Consider the following 22626-nt stretch of genomic DNA (forward strand, 5'->3'; position numbering starts at 1 on the left):
GTGGGCATTCCCGTCCAAGAGCCTGCAGATGTGATGGGGATGTCCTTTATCCTCCTGGATGCCTAGAGTCTGCAAAATAGTGACCTATCGTTGCAAAAATGAGAGAGCAAGTCTGTGCTGCAGTTCGCGTTTTCTTTTCTTTGGCTTTTTCTGTATTGTATTTGCCAGACAGACCCTGGCTGGCCACACATGTAGCAAGTAAGTGGAGGTTTTTACTACTAGTTGGCTTCTGTATCGATGTGTTCTTTGGCTGTTCCTTAATAACGGAGTTGATTTTTAAACAAAAATGCCAGTAAGATACCATGACTTTGGTAAAGCTTCTGTCAACAGCTTCAGGTAATAAGGGGGTGTCTCTATCCCACCGGGTGTGGACAGCTTTTGGGATTTAACCTGCAGTGGTTCAGTTCCCCACACATGATCGTGTGTGGCAGTGGGGTCTGCAATTTCCTCAGTTTGCTGGTTCAACCAGTGCAACTGCTAAAATGCGGACTGGGAGAGCTTCTCGGAAGTCCTAGAAACTGTGAGGTTAATCTCCAGAATTTACTGACATTTCTCTTCTTTTGAGGGGAAGCATCTTTTTTTTTTAACCTGCATAATGAAGACATATGACTGTCTAAGTTGACACTTAATGTGTGCTAAAAAAGCAATTAGTTTTGTGGTGAACTGCAAAATTCAAAACACTTTGTGTACGCTCCTGAACTCAGGAGCTGTGACTGTGGTTTGTCAGAATAGAACTGCCACAGCTAAGGTGGATTTTCAGCAAGCTTTAATGGGGGAACAGAAGCATTGACAGTTAAAGACCAATTGGCACTTTCCTGACAAAGTTTCCAATTCTTTTAGTTACTGGCAAAACAGGGCAAAAAATAGACACAAGAAACTGTAGAAAAAAGAGTAACCTAATCTATTGTCCTGTTACCCTCCTCTCTATGTAAAATAGCTGTTGCTCCTGGAGGGATGTTGTGAAAGAAACATGTCGTCTCTTTGGATATCCTTGTTCTGTGGGTTTCCCCACAAAAGGCATTTTTATAACAGCATCTGGTTAATTTTCCTTCACACATTGCAGGTAAAGTCGCCCGTGGATACCGAGAAACCCATCCTTCGGTGAGTGTGAAAGTAACCTTTAGCTTTCCTAGCATTTAAGAATGGTGGAGCAAGCTGTGAGATTTGCCTTTTGTGACAGAGTGCCAGCCTTGCAGGCTGAAGGAAAGTCAACCGTAGCGTCTTTGCAGCAGCAGCAAAGGGATCACGGGCTGTTTTCTAGCTTTCTGTTTAAAAACATCAAAACAGATGAAAGTCTGTTCTTGCAGGCAGAAGTTTGCCTTAAGATTACTGCTTAATGGGAGTCTGGCCTGAAATAAGATGACATTGTCCATGTTCTAGCTGCACACTTTAGCGCTGTCAGACCAAGCGTGGAGCCCAGTGGGAAACATAGTTCTAGGCATTTGACATGACAGGAGGGCAATTATTCCCTGCTTTATTTTTCCCTTAATCACCTTCTATCCCCAGGTAAGCAAAGTGCTAGCGATGCATGGAAAGCCATGCACTGATCTAACGCATGGCAAAGGAACATTCCCCTTCCCATTAGGGCACCCCTGGCTTGAGAGAGTTGGCCCTTAATCCGACGTTCAGGATGTCTGACGTCTCGCTCCCTCCTTTGGCCAGTTCAGTACCTGTTGCACTGTTTCTCTTTACGCGTTGGGCAATGGCGCTGAGTCTCTCAGAAAATACAGGGCGCTGTCTGTGTGCATGTGTCTCTCTGTGACAGTGTGTCCAAGTACAGGTGACTTAAGGCACATAAATTTGTGAGAAGGTGATAGAACCCCCTGCGTCTGCGTCGCAGCTGGGACTGGTGGGGGGGTTCAGCTCACCGCACTTCAAGGATCTGCACTGTAGGCTTCAGTTTACACGTAGCCAACGGATCAGCCAGACTTCCCTTGCCTGCCCCACATCTGGAGTCTGCCGGACGGTTGCCAACACCCCGGCGGTGGCTTTTATTCTCCGCTGCCTGTAACGGGAGCCCGGGTGAGCAGTCGGGATGCCTGCCTGGCGGCCCCGGGCAGGTCGGCAGGACGCGCCTTGCTGCCGAGAGGGCTGCATTCCCTCTGGGCTCCTGCTGCGGTGAGACACAGGCAAACAGGAGAAAGATCCCTGTGTGAACTTAGGAGCAGGTGAAGAGGAGGTTGGTGCTGAAAAAGGAGCTTTTAGACAGGGAAGTTGAGCACCGTGGAAACAGGCAATATGATTAGCCCATGGCTAAAACAGTAAAGAAACAAATAGCCATCTCTCCAAAGGCAAATTCCCAACAAGACTAGGCAGCGGGCTTTGCCCTTTGATGTGCGTTAATTAACGTAGCCAGTAGGCACCTGTTAGCTTAATTAACTGTTACCATGTCTGTAGATACAATGCCAAAGCAATGAACCAGCAACTAGATGTGACTTCTAGCGATATATCCAGGCATGACATTTTGTAAAATTGGACTTTGACTAAGCATGGGCATGGATAAGTTGTTTTCAGCAAGAATGAAAAACACCAAGACAACTTAACAAAACAGCAGGGTCATTTGTAACCTTTAAATTGTGCTGTGCCACGTGTAACTTAGCACCGGGGCCTGTAGGACTACAGGCATGTCCAGATTGGTTCCTGAAGATGTCAGAAGGAAAGCGGCGTTAGCTTTGACAGTCCCTGTAGTGGCCGATTTAAAGTGGCCTCTTCACATTCCTTTCCTTTTCCAAGGCAAGCGGTCTTGAACCTATACAAACCCTGCCTGAAAATGTGGCTAGAAACCCAGGAATGGGAGCGGAGGGGTGGTCTCTTTCGTGCCACGTCGAGAGCAGGACTAGACAGAGGCACTTTGTAACTGCCCTTAGGTAGAGGTCTATATGGGGTCTAAAAGCCCTAAGCTCTGCTTAGAGCCCAGGATGTATCCATAAAATGCCATACAATGGATTAGTTTTTTCAAACCCACAAAGTAATTGCCAATCTAAACTGTGTTAGGGAATGTATGTTTTGAATTGCAAAATCAAAATTCAATAAGCTAGGAAGTGCTACGGTTGTATTTTTTTTTGTTTCTGTAACCTTAATGATCTTTTCAGTACGGCGTTTTATACGTAATGTACGTCTGTGTTTTCTCTCTGTTATGCAGTCAAGTCCAGAATAACAGCAGTTGCTGAAATAATGGTCACAAATCATATAATTACTAAAGCATTACCAGCTGTTTTTATGTGTTTTCACAGTAACAAAATCACTTCCTGCTTGCAAAACGTGGATGAACAAGACTACTCAAGTTAATGGTTTTCCCTGTTGTTTTGGGTGACCATAAAGCAAATTAGTCTCCTACAGGAGCCCAAATTGGAACGAATTGTTACCGAAATCCTCGTCATGAGGGAAAACACAAACTCCAATATTGTGTAATGAATTAAGGAAGAGATGGGGTTCTGGGAGAGGGTGGGGGCTGGAGCAGGTGGGTGCAGGTCTCTGTCTCTGGTTCTTTTCTGCATGTGGGGGCTACGGGGAACCATGCTGGAGCGGTGGGTTAGGGGTAGCCGTACTCGTTGGCTGTCTCCATGTCAGCCTCCCTCTGCACAAAAAACTGCAGCTGGCCCAGTGGCATCTGCAGGGCCGCCCGCTCCCGCCCCTCCTGGGCCAGCCTGGTCATGCGCTCCCGCTCTGGCTGCTGCTCGGCTGTGATGGACACCGAGTCCTCCTGCTCCTGCGGTGGGATGGGCGCAGTGGTGAGGCCCCGCCAGGGCCTGAGGGATAGCAGGGAGTCGGCGGGAGGCTGCGGCACGTGCGGCGGCATGTGCAGCTGCTCTGGCAGCCCCTGGCGTGGGGTTTGGCCCCCCATGGGGGACAGGCGCAGCCAGCTGGGCTGCCTGGGTTTGGCAGATGGACTGGTGTGTACATTGCTGCTCGCTGCCGATGCTGTCTCCTTTTTGGCATCAGGTGATGGCTTGGAGGCAGCCATCTGCGGGCTGTCTCTCAGGGCTGCTGACAGGGGACCAAGGTCCCTGGGGGGCACGCTGGGGCTGGCTTGGGGCTCTGGATTGGGCGGTTGGTGCACCGGCCCCACGACCTTCACTCCTCACCCCCGTGGAGGGATGTCTCGATGGCGTTGAGAAATGTGCCCTCTGGTCGGTGCGGGGCATCCTTGGCCCCGGGTTGAGGTGGCTCTTCCTGGGGACGCCGGTACCGCCTGCGGTGGCGATGCTGGTTGTAGGGCTGTCAGCAGCGGGACGGGGTAGACATGGCGGCTCCAGGGGTGTTGGTACCAGGCCGCGGTGGGGGGGCGGGTTCCGGGGCGGTGGTTCCTCGCAGGAACCGCCAGGTGGCGCCGCGGCTGCAGCCTCTGCCGGGCAGGGGGCGCGGCCTCCTCTGCGGGGGCGGGGCCGGTGGGGGCGCGGGGTGATGGCGGAAGCGGCGCTGGGCGGGCCCGGGGCCGGCGCCCTCATGGCGGGCAGAAGGGGCTCCCCCCATGCCAGAGCGGTGCGTGCGCCTGCCCCGCCTTACGCCTGCCCGCACCGCTCCGCGTCCTCGTCCCGTCCCGGGGCCTCCCAGGGCTGCCCCGGGGCACTGCAGGGGCGTGCGGCCTGGTGCTGCCGGCAGCCGCGGGGCGCGGCGAGTCCCTGACGCTGGCAGCCGGCAGCGCGGTGTCGCCTGTTCCGGTGAACGTAGCGCAGCGCCTGGCAGTGGGGAGCCGTAGCTTAGAGTGCGGGGGTCTGGGGGGACCGGGGTGGGCGAGGGTGTGGAGCACAGGGGGGCCCTGCCCGCAGTGCTGAGCTGTGGGGTGGTGGGGGTCTGGACAGGCAGGGATGTGCTGCGGGCAGGAGCCTGTGGGGTACAGGAGCTGCCCCTGGAGCACGGTGCCAGGCCCCAGCCCCACGGGCTGGTGGGGCACCAGCGCTCCCGTCCCCAGCTGCCGTCCCCAGCCGTAGGCAGGGAGACAGGCAGCAGGCATGGGGGGGAGCTGCACCCCGCAGGGAGGCTGCCCCATGGCGGGGCGCTGCACCGGCTGCCCCGGGACCCCCAGGGGCCCTGGCACCTCCTGCCAGATGCCGGCCTGCACCAGCTGGGAGGTGACATGTGGAGCTGGGCAGGCTCAGAGGACACCAGGACAGAGGGTGACACGCCGGCAGTGACCGGAGGCGGCATGGCTGGAACGGCGAAGCTCACGCCGGGCACTTGCAATGCCATCAGCAGCCGCAGAGGGAAGCTCTCTGCTGGGGGAAGCAAAAAAGGGTGGTGGGGTGAGGTATCGGCGGGCAGAGCCAGCGGGGGTTACCTGGGGGGCAGGAGCACCGCGAGGAGCGGGAGCCGCTGCTGTACCTGCCGTGGCGGTTGGTCAGTGTGGGGTTTGTTGGGGGCAAAGAGCCTCCGTCCCCATGGCGAACATTCCGCCAGCACCTGCTTCAGCCAGCCTCGCGAGGGTTTGGTTTTCATAGCACAACACCTTCCCCTCTCAGTTATTTCCCATCTGGCTGATGATTTCCTGTCCTTAATGATGGTTTCCCACCCCCACCACCCTTTCCCATCCCAGCGATGATTTCTCATCCCCATGATGGTTTCCTATCCCAATGGTTTCCTACCCCGACAGTTTCCCAACCCAACCATGACTTTTGGGGGGAGGTGAATTTCCTGTGCAAGGGGAAGGAATGGGGCTGGGACCCTGTGGCCACGATGGAGAGCTTTCACAAAAATTTGGCAACAGACCCCTGCCCACTGAGGAGAGAGCCTGGATGCCCAGTCTAGCATTACAGGAGGAATTGTTGCATTCGTGCACGCGAGCTGTCCTGTTCAGACTCGGGCAGCCCGAATGCGGTGTCACGCACGGTTCTTACACCTTTCCAGTGTTCAGGTACAAACTGATTTGACCAATTGCTACTTAACACACACACACCCCCAGCCCACGCGGGCGGCTGTTTTGCAAAGCGAGGCTAAATATGTGGTGTTGTCATCCTTCTGCTTCTTTCTTGATCCCGGCGTCCCTGGAGTCGGTCTGGCTGCAGTTCCTTATCCCGGTGCCAGAGGAGGGGACGGTTTCACAGAGGTGTTGGCGGGGCTGGGACACTGGTGTGATCTGGCTAGTGCAGAGCTATCCTTACTTCTCCGGCGTGGGGACTGTCCAAGGGAAGAGCTACCAATGTCATCTATCTGGATTCTGTAAGGCCTTTGACATGGTCCCCCACAACATCCCTCTCTCTAAAGTGGAGAGATATGGATTTCATGGTTGGACTGTTGGGTGGATGAGGAATTGGTTGGATGGTCACATCCAGCGGGTAGTGGTCAATGGCGCAATGTCCAGATGGAGATTGGTGATGAGTGGTGTCCCTCAGGGGTCCATACTGGCACCAGTACTCTTTAATATCTTCATCAGTGACATAGACAGTGGGATCCAGTGTGTCCTCAGTGAGTTTGCAGAGGACACCAAGCTGAGTGGTGCAGTTGACACGCCTGAGGGACATGATGCCATCCAGAGGGACCTGGACAAGCTGGAGAAATGGGCCCATGTGAACCTCATGAGGTTCAACAAGGTCAAGTGCAGGGTCCTGCACCTGGGCTGGGGCAACCCCCAGTATCAGCACAGGCTGGGGCATGAAGGGATGGAGAGCATCCCTGCCAAGAAGGACTTGAGGATACTGGTGGACAGAAAGCTGGACATGAGCCGGCAATGTGCGCTTGTAGCCCGGAAAGCCAACCGTATCCTGGGCTGCATCCAAAGCAGCGTGGCCAGCAGGTCGAGGGAAGGGATTCTGCCCCTCTGCTCCGCTCTGGTGAGACCCCAGCTGGAGCACTGCATCCAGCTCTGGAGCCCTCAGCACAGGAAAGACATGGACCTGTTCGGGCAGTTTAGGAGGAGGCAACAAAGATGATCAGAGGGCTGGAACAGCTCTGCTGTGAGGACAGGCTGAGAGAGTTGGGGTTGTTCAGCCTGGAGAAGAGAAGGCTCCAGAAGACCTTATTGGAGCCTTTCAGGAATTTAAGTAGGCTTCTAAGAAAGATGGGGACAGACATTTTAGCAGGGCCTCTAGCAACAGAGCAACGGGTAACAGTTTTAAACTAAAAGAGGGTAGATTTAGACTAGACAGAGGAAGACATTTTTCACAGTAAGGGTGGTGAATGACAGGCACAGGTTACCCAGAGAGCTGGCAGATGCCCCAGCCCTGGGAACATTCATGGTCAGGTTGGAAGGGGCTCTGAGCAACCTTCTCTAGTTGGAGATGTCCCTGCTTATTGCAGGGGCATTGGACTAGATGACCTGAGAAGGTCCTTTCCAACCCAAGGATTCTCTGATTCCCAGAGGACAAGCAGCTGAGCATAACCTATCACTGCATGGTCTTGGTAAAGGCCAACAGCTTCCTGGGCTGCATTAGGAAAAGCATTGCTGGCCGATGCAGGGAGGTGACCCTTCCCCTCTACTCGGCACTGGTGAGGTGACATCTGGAGTGCTGTGTCCGGTGCTCAGCTCCCCAGTGCAATCTAGGAAACTTGTTGACCCATGCACCATCTCCACTACCACAGGGCACCAAGAGCATTTAAAACCAGAACTTTTGCTCCCATGGGACCCAGTGGTACCGTGAGCTTAATCTGCACCGCAAGGAGAACAGACCCTTTTAAAGACCAGTTCCTTAGACATTTTATTGGCAGCACCTTTGGAGGAAGAGCCCAGCCTTCAGGCACTGCAGCTGGGAGATGCCCTTTGATTGAAGAGCTGTTATCGGACAGGCCACACCTGACACAGTGTTGTGCGAGGGTCAGACACAACTGGATCACACCTCAATCCAAGGAGCATAAGCCCAGAAACATTTCTACAAGGAGGATTATCACAAGGGAAAAAAAGTAGACTCCTGGCCTAAGAGAAACTCTGGGAAATGTGGAGAGGAGACAGGCTATTGTCAGGGAAACAGCGTCCATTGGGTGAGTTTCCTGAGGGCATCCTTGAGCTCCTGGTTCCTCATGCTGTAGATGAGGGGGTTCACTGCTGGAGGCACCACCGAGTACAGAACTGCCACCACCAGGTCCAGAGCTGGGGAGGAGATGGAGGGGGGCTTCAGGTAGGCAAAGATGCCAGTGCTGACAAAGAGACAGACCACGGCCAGGTGAGGGAGGCACGTGGAAAAGGCTTTGTGCCGTCCCTGCTCAGAGGGGATCTTCAGCACCGCCCTGAAGATCTGCACGTAGGACAGCAGGATGAAAACAAAACAGACAAATACTAAACAGGCACTAACCACAAGCAGCCTAACTTCCCTGAGGTAGGCATCTGAGCAGGAGAGCTTGAGGATCGGGGGGATTTCACAGAAGAACTGGTCCACAGCATTTCCTTGGCAGAGGGGTAGTGAAAATGTGCTGGCCGTGTGCCCCACAGCAGTGAGAAACCCACTGCCCCAGGCAGCTGCTGCCATGTGGGCACAAGCTCTGCCGCCCAGGAGGGTCCCATAGTGCAGGGGTTTGCAGATGGCAACGTAGCGGTCGTAGGCCATGACGGTGAGAAGAAAATACTCAGCTGCCATCAAAAAGGCAAACAGAAAGACCTGTGCAGCACACCCTGGGTAGGAGATGGCCCTGGTGTCCCAGAGGGAGTTGGCCATGGCTTTGGGGACAGTGGTGGAGATGCAGCCCAGGTCGAGGAGGGAGAGGTTGAGCAGGAAGAAGTACATGGGGGTGTGGAGGCGGTGGTCGCAGGCTATGGCGGTGATGACGAGGCCGTTGCCCAGGAGGGCAGCCAGGTAGATGCCCAGGAAGAGCCCGAAGTGCAAGAGCTGCAGCTCCCGCGTCTCTGCGAATGCCAGGAGGAGGAACTGGGTCATGGAGCTGCCGTTGGACATGTGCTTCCCCTTGGGATGCTTATCTGTGGAGCAGGAAAAGGCAGTGCTGAGTTAGGCCAGACTTCTCCGAGCAAAACCTCTTCCATGTCTCCTTGCATCCCCACGTTCAGGCTCTCTCTTTTCAGGAAGACCTCTCTGCCGCTGCCTCACTGCAGCTCCTGGTTTTGCTGCCTGAGGGGGCCATTGGGAGCACGGGCTCTGCAATGGGCTCCTGAGGAGCCCTTCTTGCTGTGCAGCAAGACGGAACTAGGGACGCAGGTGACCTCCAGTGAAACGTACTCGTGATATATCAAACCGCTTCTCGGCATTTTCCATTCGCCCAACTGCAGAGCGGAGCTGAGGGGATTTGGTTCTGTCTGTTTGGTTCTAGTTTCTCTTGCCACATTTAGGAGGGCTTTTGGGTGGTTGAAATCCCTGACGTTTCCAATGCCCTCCATGTGAAATCTTGTGGGTCCTGAGCGGCAAAGGGACGGTGCCATAGTGCAGAGAGAGGAGAGCTGCTCTGCCCGTCTGCCCTGTGCTCAGCTGTGCTGTGCTGGCAGCCTGGAGCTGGGGGATGATCACACTCGGGTGTTCCCCTAACGAGAAACCGCTGGGAGCAGAGGGATCCAGGTTCAACGAGCAGATGGGCAGACCCTTCGCCTTTTCTCAAGCTGCCTGAGGAGGATTGTATCTCTCCCCTCCCAGACGGGGACATGGAGAGATCAGCTGTGCAGCTGCCCAGCAGCACTTCCACAGCCGTAGCACCGCGGTGTCTTCTCCATGGGGATCCCGGGTAGCCCAGAGACACCGTGGGAGAGCTGAGCCCTTCTGGAGGGCACCCTGCAGCCCAGCAGGACACCCGGGGAAGGAGCTGAATGTTCCACCGTTGTCTAGAGGAGACTTGCTCGCACAGACACGTCTGTACACCAGGGCCCCAAGGGTCGGTGTCTGAACAGGAGCTGACCCTGCCACCCCGACCCCCGTGCCCCGCTCTGACCCTGCAAACCCAAGGCTGAGAACACGGGCAGAACAGGCAGAAGGGGATGGCAGTGAAACACCAAGGGAGGAGGGATGTGCAAATCCGATGGGAATCGGGGCTTTGTCCTTCTCTGGCTGCGGCTGCTGCAGCGGCAGGGCATGGCCGGGACCCCCGGGCTGGGGGGCAGAGGCTCTGCTTAGGCTGGGAAAGGAGACCAGGGAGGAGTCGCTCAGGGGAAGGTGTCTGCGCCCAAGGGACGGCAGGGAGGTGCCCACATCCCCCTCCCCAGCGTTTCTGGCAGCAGCTCCCTCCCTCCCTGCCCGTGTCTCTGCTGCTGGGAGCTCTTCCTGCCTGGAGCGTCTCCCCGTCCCCTGCTCAGCTGCCCGTCAGTGCTCACAAATCCCATCCCGCTTGCCCTGTGCTCACCTCTGCCCGCAAACACCTCCCGGGGCAGGGCACTGCCCAGGGCCGTCTCTGCCTGCGCAGGGCTGAAGACCAGACCGCAGGACGCCTGATGTGGCTGGGAAGGGGAAGCTGCTGCTGAGATGATGTCTTCCCGAGAAGTGCCCTTGGAAATGCCATGAAGCAGAAGGGAAGCTGTGAGACTCTCTGACCCTCGCAGCGCTCTCTCGACAGCAGAAGGACCATGCCCTGCCCTGCGGGGGGTGGCTCCTGCCACCCACCGCTTCCCCTGCACAGCTCTGGGGAGCTCCCTGGGCAGGCTGAGACCTGACCCTGCCGGGTGGCAGAGCCCCTGCCCCGGCACACAGCCCTGCTCTGCAGCACGTCCTCCTCCTCCTCCTCCGCACCAGAGAAAAGCCAGGAGAGCCGTCCTGACAGGTCCTGTCAGCTGTGGGTGTGCCAGGCCCAGGAGACACTTCCAGGAACTCCTCTGCACTGCCCTGCAGCCAGAGACTTACCGTGTCCAAGGGCTGTGAGGATTCCTGCCCCAGTGAGCTGTCACCTCTCCTCCCACCCCAGGCTGCCTTTCTCCTCTCTCCCACTCCTCTCCGCTCCCCTCGCTGCCTGCAGGCAGTGCCCCCAGCCCTGCTGCGCTGGGCAGAGGAGCTGCTCCTGGGCAGAGCTGTCTCTCTGCAGCGCTGCCCGCTTGCCACCAGCTCCCTCCACCCCAGCAGCCCGGCCCAGCTCCGCAGCAGAGGACCAGCCCACGGCAGCACTTTCTCTGCCCGCGCTGGGCTCCCTCCGGGTGTCCCTGGGGCTGCAGGGAACCTGCTGGGAAACAGGCTGAAGCCATCCCTGGGGTGCCCTCCCTCACCTGGGGAGGGACACTTCTCTCCAGCAGCGTCATTCCCCTCTCAGAGACAGAGTCAGGTCAAAGATCACCTCTTCTTGTCCCACCGTGAGACAGGACACCCAGACAGGCAAAGGGAGGAACCTCCTGTACCTCCTGTACCCATGCAAACCACAGGGGACACTGGAGGTGCCAGAGGTGCCCAAGACATGTGCAGGTCACTGTAAGCTCTGATGGAGCAATTCAGAGGGACAGGGCAGCGTCTGGGGTCGTCATTTTGGAGGCCGCTGGGGCATGTATTTGGCCAGCTGAAGTGACAGCGGATGGTCACGCTTAGGACAGTGAAGCCTGTTCCTGCTCCGTGTGTCCAGGGCAGCCTGTGGAGGTACTCCTCTGAGCAGCTGGAGTCATTGCCATCGGGAGAGCTAAGTCTCTCGCCCTTCTCCATCAGCTGTATTTACCAGATCTCCATTGACAGTCACGGCAGGTTTCTCACAGACACCCCTACGATGCTGAACCTAATTCACGGGGCTCTTAACTGCCAAACTCATTGCACCAAGGCCAATGCTTGATGAGAGTTTCAGGAGCAAGGGCAGGGCGGAATGCACCACCACACCATCACTTGTTCAGCCTTTGGGAAGACAGGATATTAATAACGGTGACATTCCTGGTGCCAAAGATGGAATTCTCCCCCTCAGCCTCAGCTGAATCCCGTCTCCGTGGGCAGCACCGAAAGGCACAGGCCGAGATGGTTCGGTATGTGGGCAGATGCCTGAGCCTCTCTCAAGACAGCAATGGAGCAATTGCACGACACTACAGGAAATGAAAGGGGGCACTTATTTCATGGATTTGCTGCCCAGGGTAGAAAATACCCCAGCAACCATCTCAGAAACACCAAAGGAAGGTACAAAATAAGAACAGCATGGCCAATGGGGAAAGGATTAAGAGGAGTGGGAGATAAACCCCAGCCAGCACCTAAGCCCCTACCCAGTCCTTGCTCACCCGCCCCCCCCAACAGCCAGATGGGGGAGAGAAGGGCAGAAGGATGGCAAAAGTGAAGAAGCTCGTGGGTTGAGATAAAGACAGTTGAACGAGTGAAGCAAAGCTGCACGTGCAAGCCAAGCAAACGAGGAATGAATTCAGTACTTCCCCCCGGCAGGCGGGAGTTCAGCCATTCCCAGGAAAGCAGGGCTGTGTCATGCCTAAGGGTTACTTGGGAAGACAGAGGCCAGAAGCACAAGTGCTGCCCCTTCCCCTTCCTTCCCCTGAGTGTTTTCTTGCACTAAAGGCCACCCCTCAACCTGGAACGAATCCACTACTCCAATCCCCCACCTCAGAATTTGCCACTAAACCGAAGCCCAAACACACAACCCCTTACCCATACTCTTACCCTGTTGATCACCGTAATCCTTTGCCCATACCCCGAGCGTTGAAATGTTGGCCTTCACCCGAGCCCTCGCTGCCGCCCTAAACAACACCCACCCCACAGCGCAAGCCCGTTCGCTAACACTGACCAGGCAGCACAACACCAAAACTACCACAGAAAACTTTGCCTGACCCCAACAGAGAACGGCGAGCTCTAATGTCTAATTGTAAGCTGAACACCCACCCCCCAAAGCCCTCCTTCCCATGCTCTACCCCCTCACCTCGGTCCCCTCTCCTAGCCCTGACTCCAGCTGTTTGGCCCCTTGGGGGCAGGGCAGGGATCGTGAGGTCCCAGGGCGCTGCCGCGGCGTTGGAAGAGGAACGTGAGGTTACCCGCGTCTGAGCAGCTCTTAGGCCACAGGGAGGAGATGGGTGGGAGGGTGATGGTGAGGTCGGCTGTGCCGCAGGCTCTCATGGCACAGCAGAACGCACGTGGCTGTGAGGTCACTTCTGTCTCTGGAGTTGAGAGGCCAGCGGCAGGAACGTGGCTGGGAAGGGGACGGTGAGGTCCCTTCTTTCGGAAGCAGCTGGGGGTCAGCCCTTGAGTCAGGGCTGGGACATGTGCTGTGAGGCTCACAGCTGCCAGTGTCTCTGACAGGCCAGCAGAGGCAGCTGGTGGGCAAGTTGGTTGTGGGACTCCCTTTCCCCGAGGACCTGCGAGGCCCACCCCGGAAGAGGGCTTGGGTAGGGGTGGCCACGTCCTCTCCACACGAGTACCTGCTGGGACGGCAGTGCGCGCACGGTGTGGGTGCTGATCCGAGAAGTTGAAAGGCCAGCAGCCGGCGTGTGCCTTGGAAGATCATGGTGAGGTTGTTCTGCCTGGTCAGCTCATGCAGCGAGTCTTGCAGATCCCATCTGTGGAAGGGTTATCCCCTTCTACAAGAATAAATTAAACTAGTCTTTCCCTGGGGACTAGCCTTTACCAAAGTTCTGTGTTCTCCAGAACACAACAGCAATGGTTAGAAGGTGCCGACTGATGTGGTGACAGCGCCCGAAAGCTTTCTTTGCAGAGCATCCAAACAGAAGCAATGACAGTATTTCTACACTCATGTCTCCAGATACGTCACTTGTGAAATAAAACAGTCATGCCACAAAGTGAATTAACAGCCACATTCTCATGAGGATATTAAGCAAAAAGTCACCATGTTTGTGCTAGTAAAAAAACCCATGAAATATTCCTCCAGTACTTATCTCCTAAACAGGACAATCACGCTCAGGGGTTTGTCTGAAAGCACAACGCAAACTCCTGTTCACAGCAAGGTATTTCAATGTGTAGAAAATTGTGAACCTTTTGCTCCCGTCATCACGTTCAGTGTTTTCTTAGAAGGGACGAAATTCGTGCCGTCATTTCTACTGCCCCCAGAAGAGGATGCTCCCGTGTGGATTGGTTGTGGCAGTTTTAGGTAAAGGTAAGGACAGTGCAGTTGGCCTACGGGTACCAGGTGGGAGCTTCCTGCAGACTGCTCATTGCCATCGACTTCCTTCTGCAGCCCAGGAATATGATCTGCAGAACACAGCCTGCAGGCCAAGCTGTACGTAGGGCACAGCACAGCTCAGGCCTGGCTTTACTCAGGAACACTCTTACATGGATCCCTAACTCCTGGAGGCACAATGGTTTTTTGGTCAGGATCGCTGAAGTGCCTGAGGAAGACTGGGAAGGTTACGAGTTGTCCTCTGGGCAGCTGGAGGAAGGCACACAGATTTAGACCCTGGTAATCACGGGGGACTTTGAAGACCACGGCCCTCTGCTAGAAGGCCTCAGTTACAGGGAAGGGGGAAGGTGATCCCTGACGTGACATTATGAGAATGCCCTCCTGGATAGGTTTTTCGCAAGATGACAAGTCAGGACTGGTGGAGGATGTGGAGGGCCGCTTTGGCTGCAGTGCCAGTGTGTTGGTATAGCAGAAAACGCTGAGCCAAGTCAGCAAGACAAAGTGTAGCAGTGCTGGGGAGACAGGACAGAGGACCTCCACCAACGCTTTGGCAGCGCTCTTCCGAAGGCAGCCCAGGATGACGTTGTCTGTCTTTGCTGCAAAGGTGCAAAGGCAGGAGAAGAGAAGGCTTTGGGGAGACCTAATCACAGCCTTCCCGTTCCTTCTTGGGTATCAGCAAGAACATGGAGCCAGGTTCTGCACTGTCATGCATGATGGGAGAAGGAGGGCCAATGGGCATCAGCTGAAACAAGGGAGGAGAAACTTTTGCCCCATCAAGACAGTCAAGCACTGAAGCAGGTTTGCAGAGAGCTCGTGTCCTCTCCATCCCTGCAGCTTTTTGAGCCCTAAATGAATAATCCCCTGAGCAACCTGCTCTGACCCCATAGCTGACCCTGCTGAGAGCAGGAGGATGGCCTAGACACATCCTGAGGTCCCTTTCAGCATGAAGGATTCTGCATTTCCATCCACAACAGGTCTTCTCTTCGTGACGGGAAGCAAAGCACTCGGGTTCCCAGTGACCACTGAAGTCAGCCACAAAGAAGTTGGGTCAGACGACCTGTGAACTTCTTGTCCCACTGCAGGCATTGTTGCTCAGATGCAGGGCTGCTTGGCAGGTCCCCCCGGGCAGCCCTGAGCATTTCCTTCACTTCACCTTTTCTTTCCTTTTTCCCTCTTTTCCTGCTCACAATTTCTTCCCCTTGGCCATCCTTGGACCCTCCCGTGCAAAGAGCCCACCTCTGTTTCCCCTTTCCTGCCTGGCCCTACTTTGGCTTCCTTTGTACCTTCCTTTGGCACTTCTGAGCGAGTCACCATCGGAATGTGTACCTTGGTCAGCAATATCATCGAACCAGTGCTTCCTTCCCTTATGCGTAGTGTCCTGCAAGTCCTGGTGCTGCTATCTTGTTAGAGGCACGTCCTGTCAACAGATTTGGTGGGCCACCTGTGCGAACACACTAAAAGGTCTCAAAACAGAGCTTCACCCCAGGGGGAGACCTTGAGAACTCTCGGATTTGGCAATAGAATCCTCATGAAATTTTACAAGGAGAAGTTGTGAGTCCTTTTCTGGGGGTAGAGTAACCCCAAACATGAGGGCAGGCTGTGACCCGAACAGCTGAGGAGTGACCCTGAGGAGGAGAAGGGCCTGGGCATTACGAGGGGTACCATATGGTGAGTGGCGCGTGCTCAAAGTTAATAAGGCCAACTGCCTACAGGGCTGCATGAGGAGGAGCGTGGCCACCCAGACAAGGGGGTTCTCATGCCCCTCGACTCAGCTCCGGTGTGGCCAGATCTGGGCTCATGTGTCACCTATGTGGGGCTCCCCAGTCTGGAGGAATGGGGAGGAACGGAAGAGGTTCTAGAGGAGATCTGCCCAGGATGGGGTTTGGGGCCTGTGTGGAGAGGCTGAGGGACCTGGGCTGCTTTAGCCTGGGGAAGTGGAGGCTTGGGGCACTACAGAAGTAGCCTGCAACATCTTGAAGGGTGCTCTCAGAGGTGGTGGAGCTTTTCTTGGTAGTGGGAAGAGAAAGAGAACTCCAAAAAGTGCAGCTTGGAAGGTTCAGACTGGAGGTGAGGCAAAAGAAACCACAATCAAAGGGCAGCCTTGTGGTGCAAGAGGGCACCCAGAGGGCATCTGGATCAGCCCATGGCTTTGTGTTTCAAGGAATGGCCAGCGAGACCAGAGAGACATCCCTGAAGGTACAGAAATGCTGGGCTGAGAGCCAGGTGGGAAAGCAAGATGGTTGTCTGCAGCCGGAAGGGAAAGAGCTGCAGGCACGGGACAGTGCAGGACAGCCTGCGGTGGAGGTGGCCAAGGGCTCTGCATAGACTAAAAGGCTCATCAGACGGAGGGCTTCATCCCCTTGGCCATGGCCACTGCCTGCACCACGGAGGCCTACCAGAGGAAACCCTCTTTGGAGGCTCTGGACATTTTTTCCCCAGCATGGGGACACCAGGAGGGGTCATAGAATTCTCCTACACTTGGCACTGCTCACCCTCACATCCACCGCCCCCAGGAAGAGCCCCGAGCCACGCCTGAGGGACAGGATCTGTGGTCCCAGGGCCTGGGGGTCAGGGCTTGGCCCTTCTGCTTCGTAAAACAGACCGAGGGTTTCCTCAGCACGACAGCCGCCTGCACAGGGCCTTTGCCTACCTGCCCTCATGGCCTCCAGCCATCTGCTCTAACGAGTCCCTGGGGAGACGTTGTCAGTGATGGCCCTCAGTGGGGCCAATTAATACTTCAAGGTACTCTGAGTGGAGCTTCAGACTTCTTGAGCACTTTCTTCACTCTTCTCTCAGTACCTGAGGATCATGGGCTCAGCACCAAACACACCATGGGGCTCATTAAAACACAGAAAGCCCTAACGAGCCATGGCTCTTCCTGTAATTTTCTTCAAGTCTTCAAGACTTGTGCAGCTAATTAGAGAGGTTTCATAGTGCAGCCAAGGAAGAAGATTTCAAAGTGCATCTAGTAAAAATTACTTTGTATTTTAAAGGGTATTTTCAATTACTTTTCAGTCTGAAGAAGAGGTGATAGAAGCATTCTGCCAGTGGTATTGACCCAGGCTGTCCCCTCAGGAGGGCTGGACAGCTGGGAGAAGCAGTCGCCTAAGACCTGACACTGTATGGACACCTTTGCTCCTCACCGCTCCCCCCTCACCATTTCTGACATCGGCCACCTGGGACTGACATCACCGTCCCTTGCACCAGACTTCTCCACTCATCTCTGCAGCTGGATGTGACAGCTCCATGGCACCATCTCCCCCCACCCTCCTTAGAGAACTGGCTGCACACAGGCACGGAGGAATTGCTCCTATGTGTAAGGGCAGAAGAGTAAGCGTGATCAGTTCTCATAAACAATGCAACACACTCTGCAACGACGTGCTACGTACAAGCTGCCTCTCAGGAGGTCACCTGTCTACAAGGGGTAATCTCCTGAGAAATTATTTAGGTACGTACGAGAAGAGAGATATGGACATAATGAAAGAGCTGTCTAAGGAGACACTTAGACTGTTGAAAGACAGGAAAGTTTTTAACTCCCTGAAGCTCAAAGCAGCAGCTGGCAAGCTGAGAGGAATCTGAAGGAAAAAAATCCTCAAAGCATAGGATATCTCAAATAGGTTCAACAGGACATTCCCTTTGTGAGCCCATGTTGACTGTTCCTGGTGATGACATTGTCCTTCAAATGCCTTTCAACAACACCCCAAGTCACAGAATCATCGAATACCTCGGGCTGGAGGGCACCCATAAGGATCATCGTGCCAACTCCCTGCTCCTGGCAGGACTACCTAAAACTAAACCAGATGACTAAGAGCATCATCCAGACGCTCCTTGAACTCTGACAGACTTGGTGCCGTGACCACTTCTCTGGGGGGCCTGTTCCAGTGACCGACCAGCCTCTCAGTGAAGAACCTTTTCCCAATGGCCAGTGTGAACTTCCCCCGATGCAGCCTCCTTCCATTTCCTCGGGTCCTACTGCCAAGGAAAATCCCCATTGTGGATGGGGCATCCACAACTTCTTTGGGCAACCTGTTCCAATGTCTCACCACCCTCACAACAAAGCGGCAGCGCTTTGTGGCCTCCTTTGGTGTTTTGCAGATTGTGTTCATGGCAATTCCTACCTGGGTCTTGTAGAGGCCTGCAGCTCCTCATGCTGTTATCTGCTCAGACCACACCACTAGCATGGTAAGCCACCCCCACACAAATATGAACAACTGACCAAATGGAGCTTCAATCCAGAGGGACCTTGAGAATCTCAGGGACTGGGCCAACAGGAACCTCTTGAAGTTTTCAAGGAGAACTGGCCAGTCTGGCCTCAGGAGGAATAATAAACCTCTACATCAGGGCCAGCTGGGAGCTGACGTGCTGAGCGTGACTCCGAGGAGAAGGGCCTGGAGCTACGAGGGACACCATACGAGCCAGTGGTTGATGCTCACCACGAGCAAGGCCAGCATTAGGATGAGCATGTTCACCCAGACCAGGAACGTTATTATTCCCCTTGGCACAGCACTGCTAGGGACCCCCCCACAGGCGTTCGTCCCTGTATTTTGATAGAGTTGGGATGAGCTGGAGAGTGCCCAGAGGAGACCTGGCAAGGCAGGTTTGGGGCCTTAAGCAGATGCCCTGTGTAGAGCGGCTCAGAGACCTGGTCTTCTTTGTCCCAGTGGTGGAGAGGCTCAGGGCAGTATAGGAGTAGCCTGAGACGGCTTGGAGGGTGGTTTCAGAGGTGGTGGAGCTTTTCTCAAAATTGGGAAACAGCATGAGAAAGAAAAAATGCCACAAATTGCAGCTTGGGAGGTTGAGATTGGACACGAGGAGGAAGCAATGTCACTCCAAGGTCAGTTCTGTGGGACAATAGGCCACACGGAAAGAGTCTGAATTACCCAAACTTGGTATTTCAATGAACAGTCTGCGAGGATGGAGAGATATCAGTAAGGGCAGGCAGACGCTCAGGGGAGACCGGGCTTGGTAAGCAGGGGAGATGCCTCCAGAGTCCTGCTTCAAGGCGCAAAGGCTTGGTAGACCTTGCTGGACGAGCCTAAGGCAAAGAGGACAGAGAGGATCTCTGATCTATCTACACCTGCTCTTACTAAATCCTGCAGTGGCCACACATGATCTTTGGTGCTTTCTTTAGTTCTTTATGGATGCAGTAACAGCTCCTCTTGATGCCCTTGAACCTCTTGCAAGGGTCCCCACTCGGGAAGCTTTGGCTTCCCTAAAACCATCCCTATTTCTAAATTCCTCCTGCAGTCCCTGCATCCAGCTCTTGGCTGCTTTCTTTGTAATATGGAGCTTCTTGATGGGTTCCTTCTTTAGCCAAGTTGGTCTCCTGAAATGTCTCGTTGGTTTTCTGCTTATCGGTCTGGACAGTTCTCGTGCTTTTAGATGCTTTCCGAAAAGCCCAGCTGCACTGAGCTCTGCTGCCCGTGGGTGCTGCTGCCCATGGGACTACCACTGAAAGTCCCCTGAAGAGGTTAAATTTTTTTCACACTCTTTCATTATCACTGCAGCCAAGGCTGATGCCAGTTTTCACATCCCTGACCAGCACTGCCTCTTTGACAAGGACCAGATTCAGGTGAGCATCCCCTTTGTTGTCCTGGCACCGTGCAAAGGAATTGTCCCAAGAGACCCCAGACACCAGCGGGACAGTGTGCATCCTGCTGTGCTCCCCTTCCAGCGAGTGTCGGGGTCATTAAGTCCCCAAGAAGACCTGGGGCCATTCATCTGGGGACTACTTTGTCTTGCTGAAATAAACCTTTCTGCACTTCCTTGTCCTGACTGCAGCTTCTGAAGGCCTGTGGTGGAGGTGAAGCTGATCTCCAGGAAGACAAGGTGCTGCTGAAAATGTGCTGGTGTTTGGACATGTGGAGATCCAGGAACACTGTGAAAATCATTCACCTGTTCCTTGATTGTACCATCACGGGGCTGAGCAAAGGGTTTTCGAACGAAGAACCAGGAGAGTTTGGGAGTAGCCAAATGATTTGAGACCCTGGGGTGATGGGCTTCCTGTCTGCGAGCTGCTGTGCATCGGCTGAATGAACTTGAGTCAGCCCTTGCCTCACCGCAGTGGTGGGATTCAGTGGCTGGCCAACAGAAACCAAATCTGCCTGAGATGCCACCTGGGCTTGCACAGAGGAACCGAACCTGCCTGCAACGCTCTCCGGGGTGTCTGTCAGGCATCCCCTCGCAAGAGCAGTGGTTTTCCTGCAGGCCCTGTGTGGTCCCTGACAGCAGCCTGTAGGTGTGCCGGGGAGCGCTGGCATCTCACGTAGCACCCCAGGCCTGTGCTTGGCCGTTGAGCAGCTGCCCTGACTTAGGTTAAGCAGTGTGGGATGTCCATGAGACAACGGCCATTACAGTCGATGAAGGTCTAGGAACTACAGCTGATGGAGAAGCGAAGGAGAGGGACTTAGCTCCATTTGGTCAGCTGAGTACCTCTGCAGGCTGCTGTGGACATGAGGAAAAGGGAAGGTTTTAGTTGTCCAACTGTAAACATCTGCTCTCGTTTCCCTCCACCAAAGGAATTCCCCACCGGGCTCCAACATGACCCCCCAGATGCTGCCCGTCTCTCAGCGTTGCTCCATTAGAGCTTGCAGTCACCTGCACACATCTTGGAAAAGCTCTGGTGTCACCTCAGATGTCACCAGGTGTTCCCACCCGAACACCCTCAGTCACCATTAATTAGCACAAGAGCCGAGACGAGGAGCTGACGGGCAGGCGCCTGTTTTCTGCCCACGTGCACTGAGGCAAGGGGAACCCCCCCTGCTGTGGGTCTGTGGTCTGCACGAGAGGGAGCCGAGTCCTCTTCCAGCCCCAGGGCTTCACCCCCAGGGTGGCATTCGCTGAATGTCTCAGCTGAGTCCCTTCCCTCGGCAGGGGACAGGAGACCCCTCCCTGCCACGTTCTGCTGGTCCTGCCTAAGGACGGGACATGGAACGACAGTTCTCATGCCGAACTCTGTGTCTGAGAGGGGAAGCGACTCTGCTGGAGAGAAGTGTCCCTCCCCAGGTGAGGGAGGACACCCCAGGGATGGCTTCAGCCTGTTTCCCAGCAGGTTCCCCTGCAGCCCCAGGGACACCCGGAGGGAGCCCAGCGCGGGCAGAGAAAGTGCTGCCGTGGGCTGGTCCTCTGCTGCGGAGCTGGGCCGGGCTGCTGGGGTGGAGGGAGCTGGTGGCAAGCGGGCAGCGCTGCAGAGAGACAGCTCTGCCCAGGAGCAGCTCCTCTGCCCAGCGCAGCAGGGCTGGGGGCACTGCCTGCAGGCAGCGAGGGGAGCGGAGAGGAGTGGGAGAGAGGAGAAAGGCAGCCTGGGGTGGGAGGGTGGTGAGAGCTGAGTGTGGGGGACAGCTCTTCACAGCCCTCTGTACGGTAAGTCTGGGCGTGCCGGGCATTGAATTTGGTGATTCTGGAGGGATCTCCTCGAGCTGGCACATCCCACAGCTGTCGCATCTGCAGGAGGACTCACGGCTTCCCCAGTGTGGAAGAGGAGGACGTGCTCCTGCGCAGGGCTTCCCTGCTGCACGTCAGTGGGACAGGGAACGACGGTGTCCTTGTCCTGTGGAGGACCACAGAGACACAAAGCTGGGTGTGCGGCCAGGGCTGCCCAGGGCTGTCCTTCTGCGGGGGTCCCTGCGCCCCGGGGGATCTCTCCCTGGCTATTTCGCAGGAAACTACAAGAGGATGGAAAAAGTGGGGATTACCTGAAAGGGAAGGAGTCTGTGCTTGGAGACTGGTCCTCTTGGTTGTCTGGGGGGAAGTGGGAGATGGGACTTTATTTTCCCGCTCTGGAGAAGGCACGGAGGTGCCCGTTCTCTTGAGGGGTCATCTGAGCTGCTCCTTTGCCCCTGTACGGACAGAGATGCCCCCGGAGCAGTTCCAGGAGGTGTTTGCAGGGCAGAGCCGGGCACCCCGTGGGTGGGATGGGGCTCTCTGTCTGTGAGCACTGACAGGGAGGAGGTTCGGGCACAGGGAAGTGGTTCCCAGCACAGACAGCGCCCGGCAGCAGAGACATTGTCCGAGCGGGAGAGGGAGGAGATCCCAGAAATGTGGTGGGAGGGGGGTTCGGGCACCTCCTGCCATCCCCTGCAGTGCCGGCTCCTTCCCCAGAGCAACCCCCCGCTCTCCCCTCCCTCACACCGTTGCTCCGCACCCTCAGCCTCACAAGCACTTGGCCATCAGTTGCCTTCCCAGCAGCCCCACCAAGAAACCGGGGGTGAGGAGTCGGGTTCAGCAGAGACACCAGCGCTCTGGGTCCTCTCCTGCAGCTTCTTCCATGGAGGAAAAGCAACCAACCCCCCTCCCACACTTTGGGGCTCTGGGCACTCCAGTGCGTGGGGCTGGAAAAGACCTGACCCTCCCTTGACGACACCCCAGCTTTGGGACACTTGACTCTTTCCCGGGGGGTCCTGCTGGGCTGCAGGCTGCCCTCCAGAAGGGCACAACTCGCCCATAGCAAGCCTGTGTTTCCCAGGTGCCCGAGAGAGAAGCCACCGTGGGCTGAGGCCAAGGAAATCCTGCGGGAGGGTGGAATGTGGGCAGCTGCAAGGACCCTCTGTGTCCCTGGCTGGGCGGGGAGAGCTGAGATCCTCCTCAGGTACCACGAGATGGGCTGAGCGGCTGGGAGAGCTGCACGTGGAACTGGGTTCCTCTGCTCTCAGCAGTGTCCGGGTTCTTTTGGGGAACAGCACAGTGTGATAGTCCTCCAGCTCAGAAAGGTGCCGGCACCGGGCAGCTGAGCCCGGG

General features: G+C 55.7%; 1 protein-coding gene and 1 pseudogene across 2 annotated transcripts in view; both read right to left on the minus strand.

Moving 5' to 3' along the window:
• Positions 1 to 22626, minus strand: part of LOC309416439 (E3 ubiquitin-protein ligase RBBP6-like) — a 130235-nt pseudogene that overhangs the window by 80889 nt on the left and 26720 nt on the right. The window lies entirely within an intron of this gene.
• LOC309416422 (olfactory receptor 14A16-like) lies at positions 7890 to 9135 on the minus strand (the record flags this gene model as incomplete). Its single annotated transcript, XM_082015973.1, has 1 exon — positions 7890 to 9135. The coding sequence occupies exon 1, from the start codon at positions 8817 to 8819 to the stop codon at positions 7890 to 7892; it is 930 nt and encodes a 309-aa protein (XP_081872099.1). The 5' UTR covers positions 8820 to 9135.

This window comes from Phaethon aethereus, assembly GCF_964289735.1.
Source record: "Phaethon aethereus genome assembly, contig: HAP1_SCAFFOLD_108, whole genome shotgun sequence".
Taxonomy (NCBI): Eukaryota; Metazoa; Chordata; class Aves; order Phaethontiformes; family Phaethontidae; genus Phaethon; species Phaethon aethereus.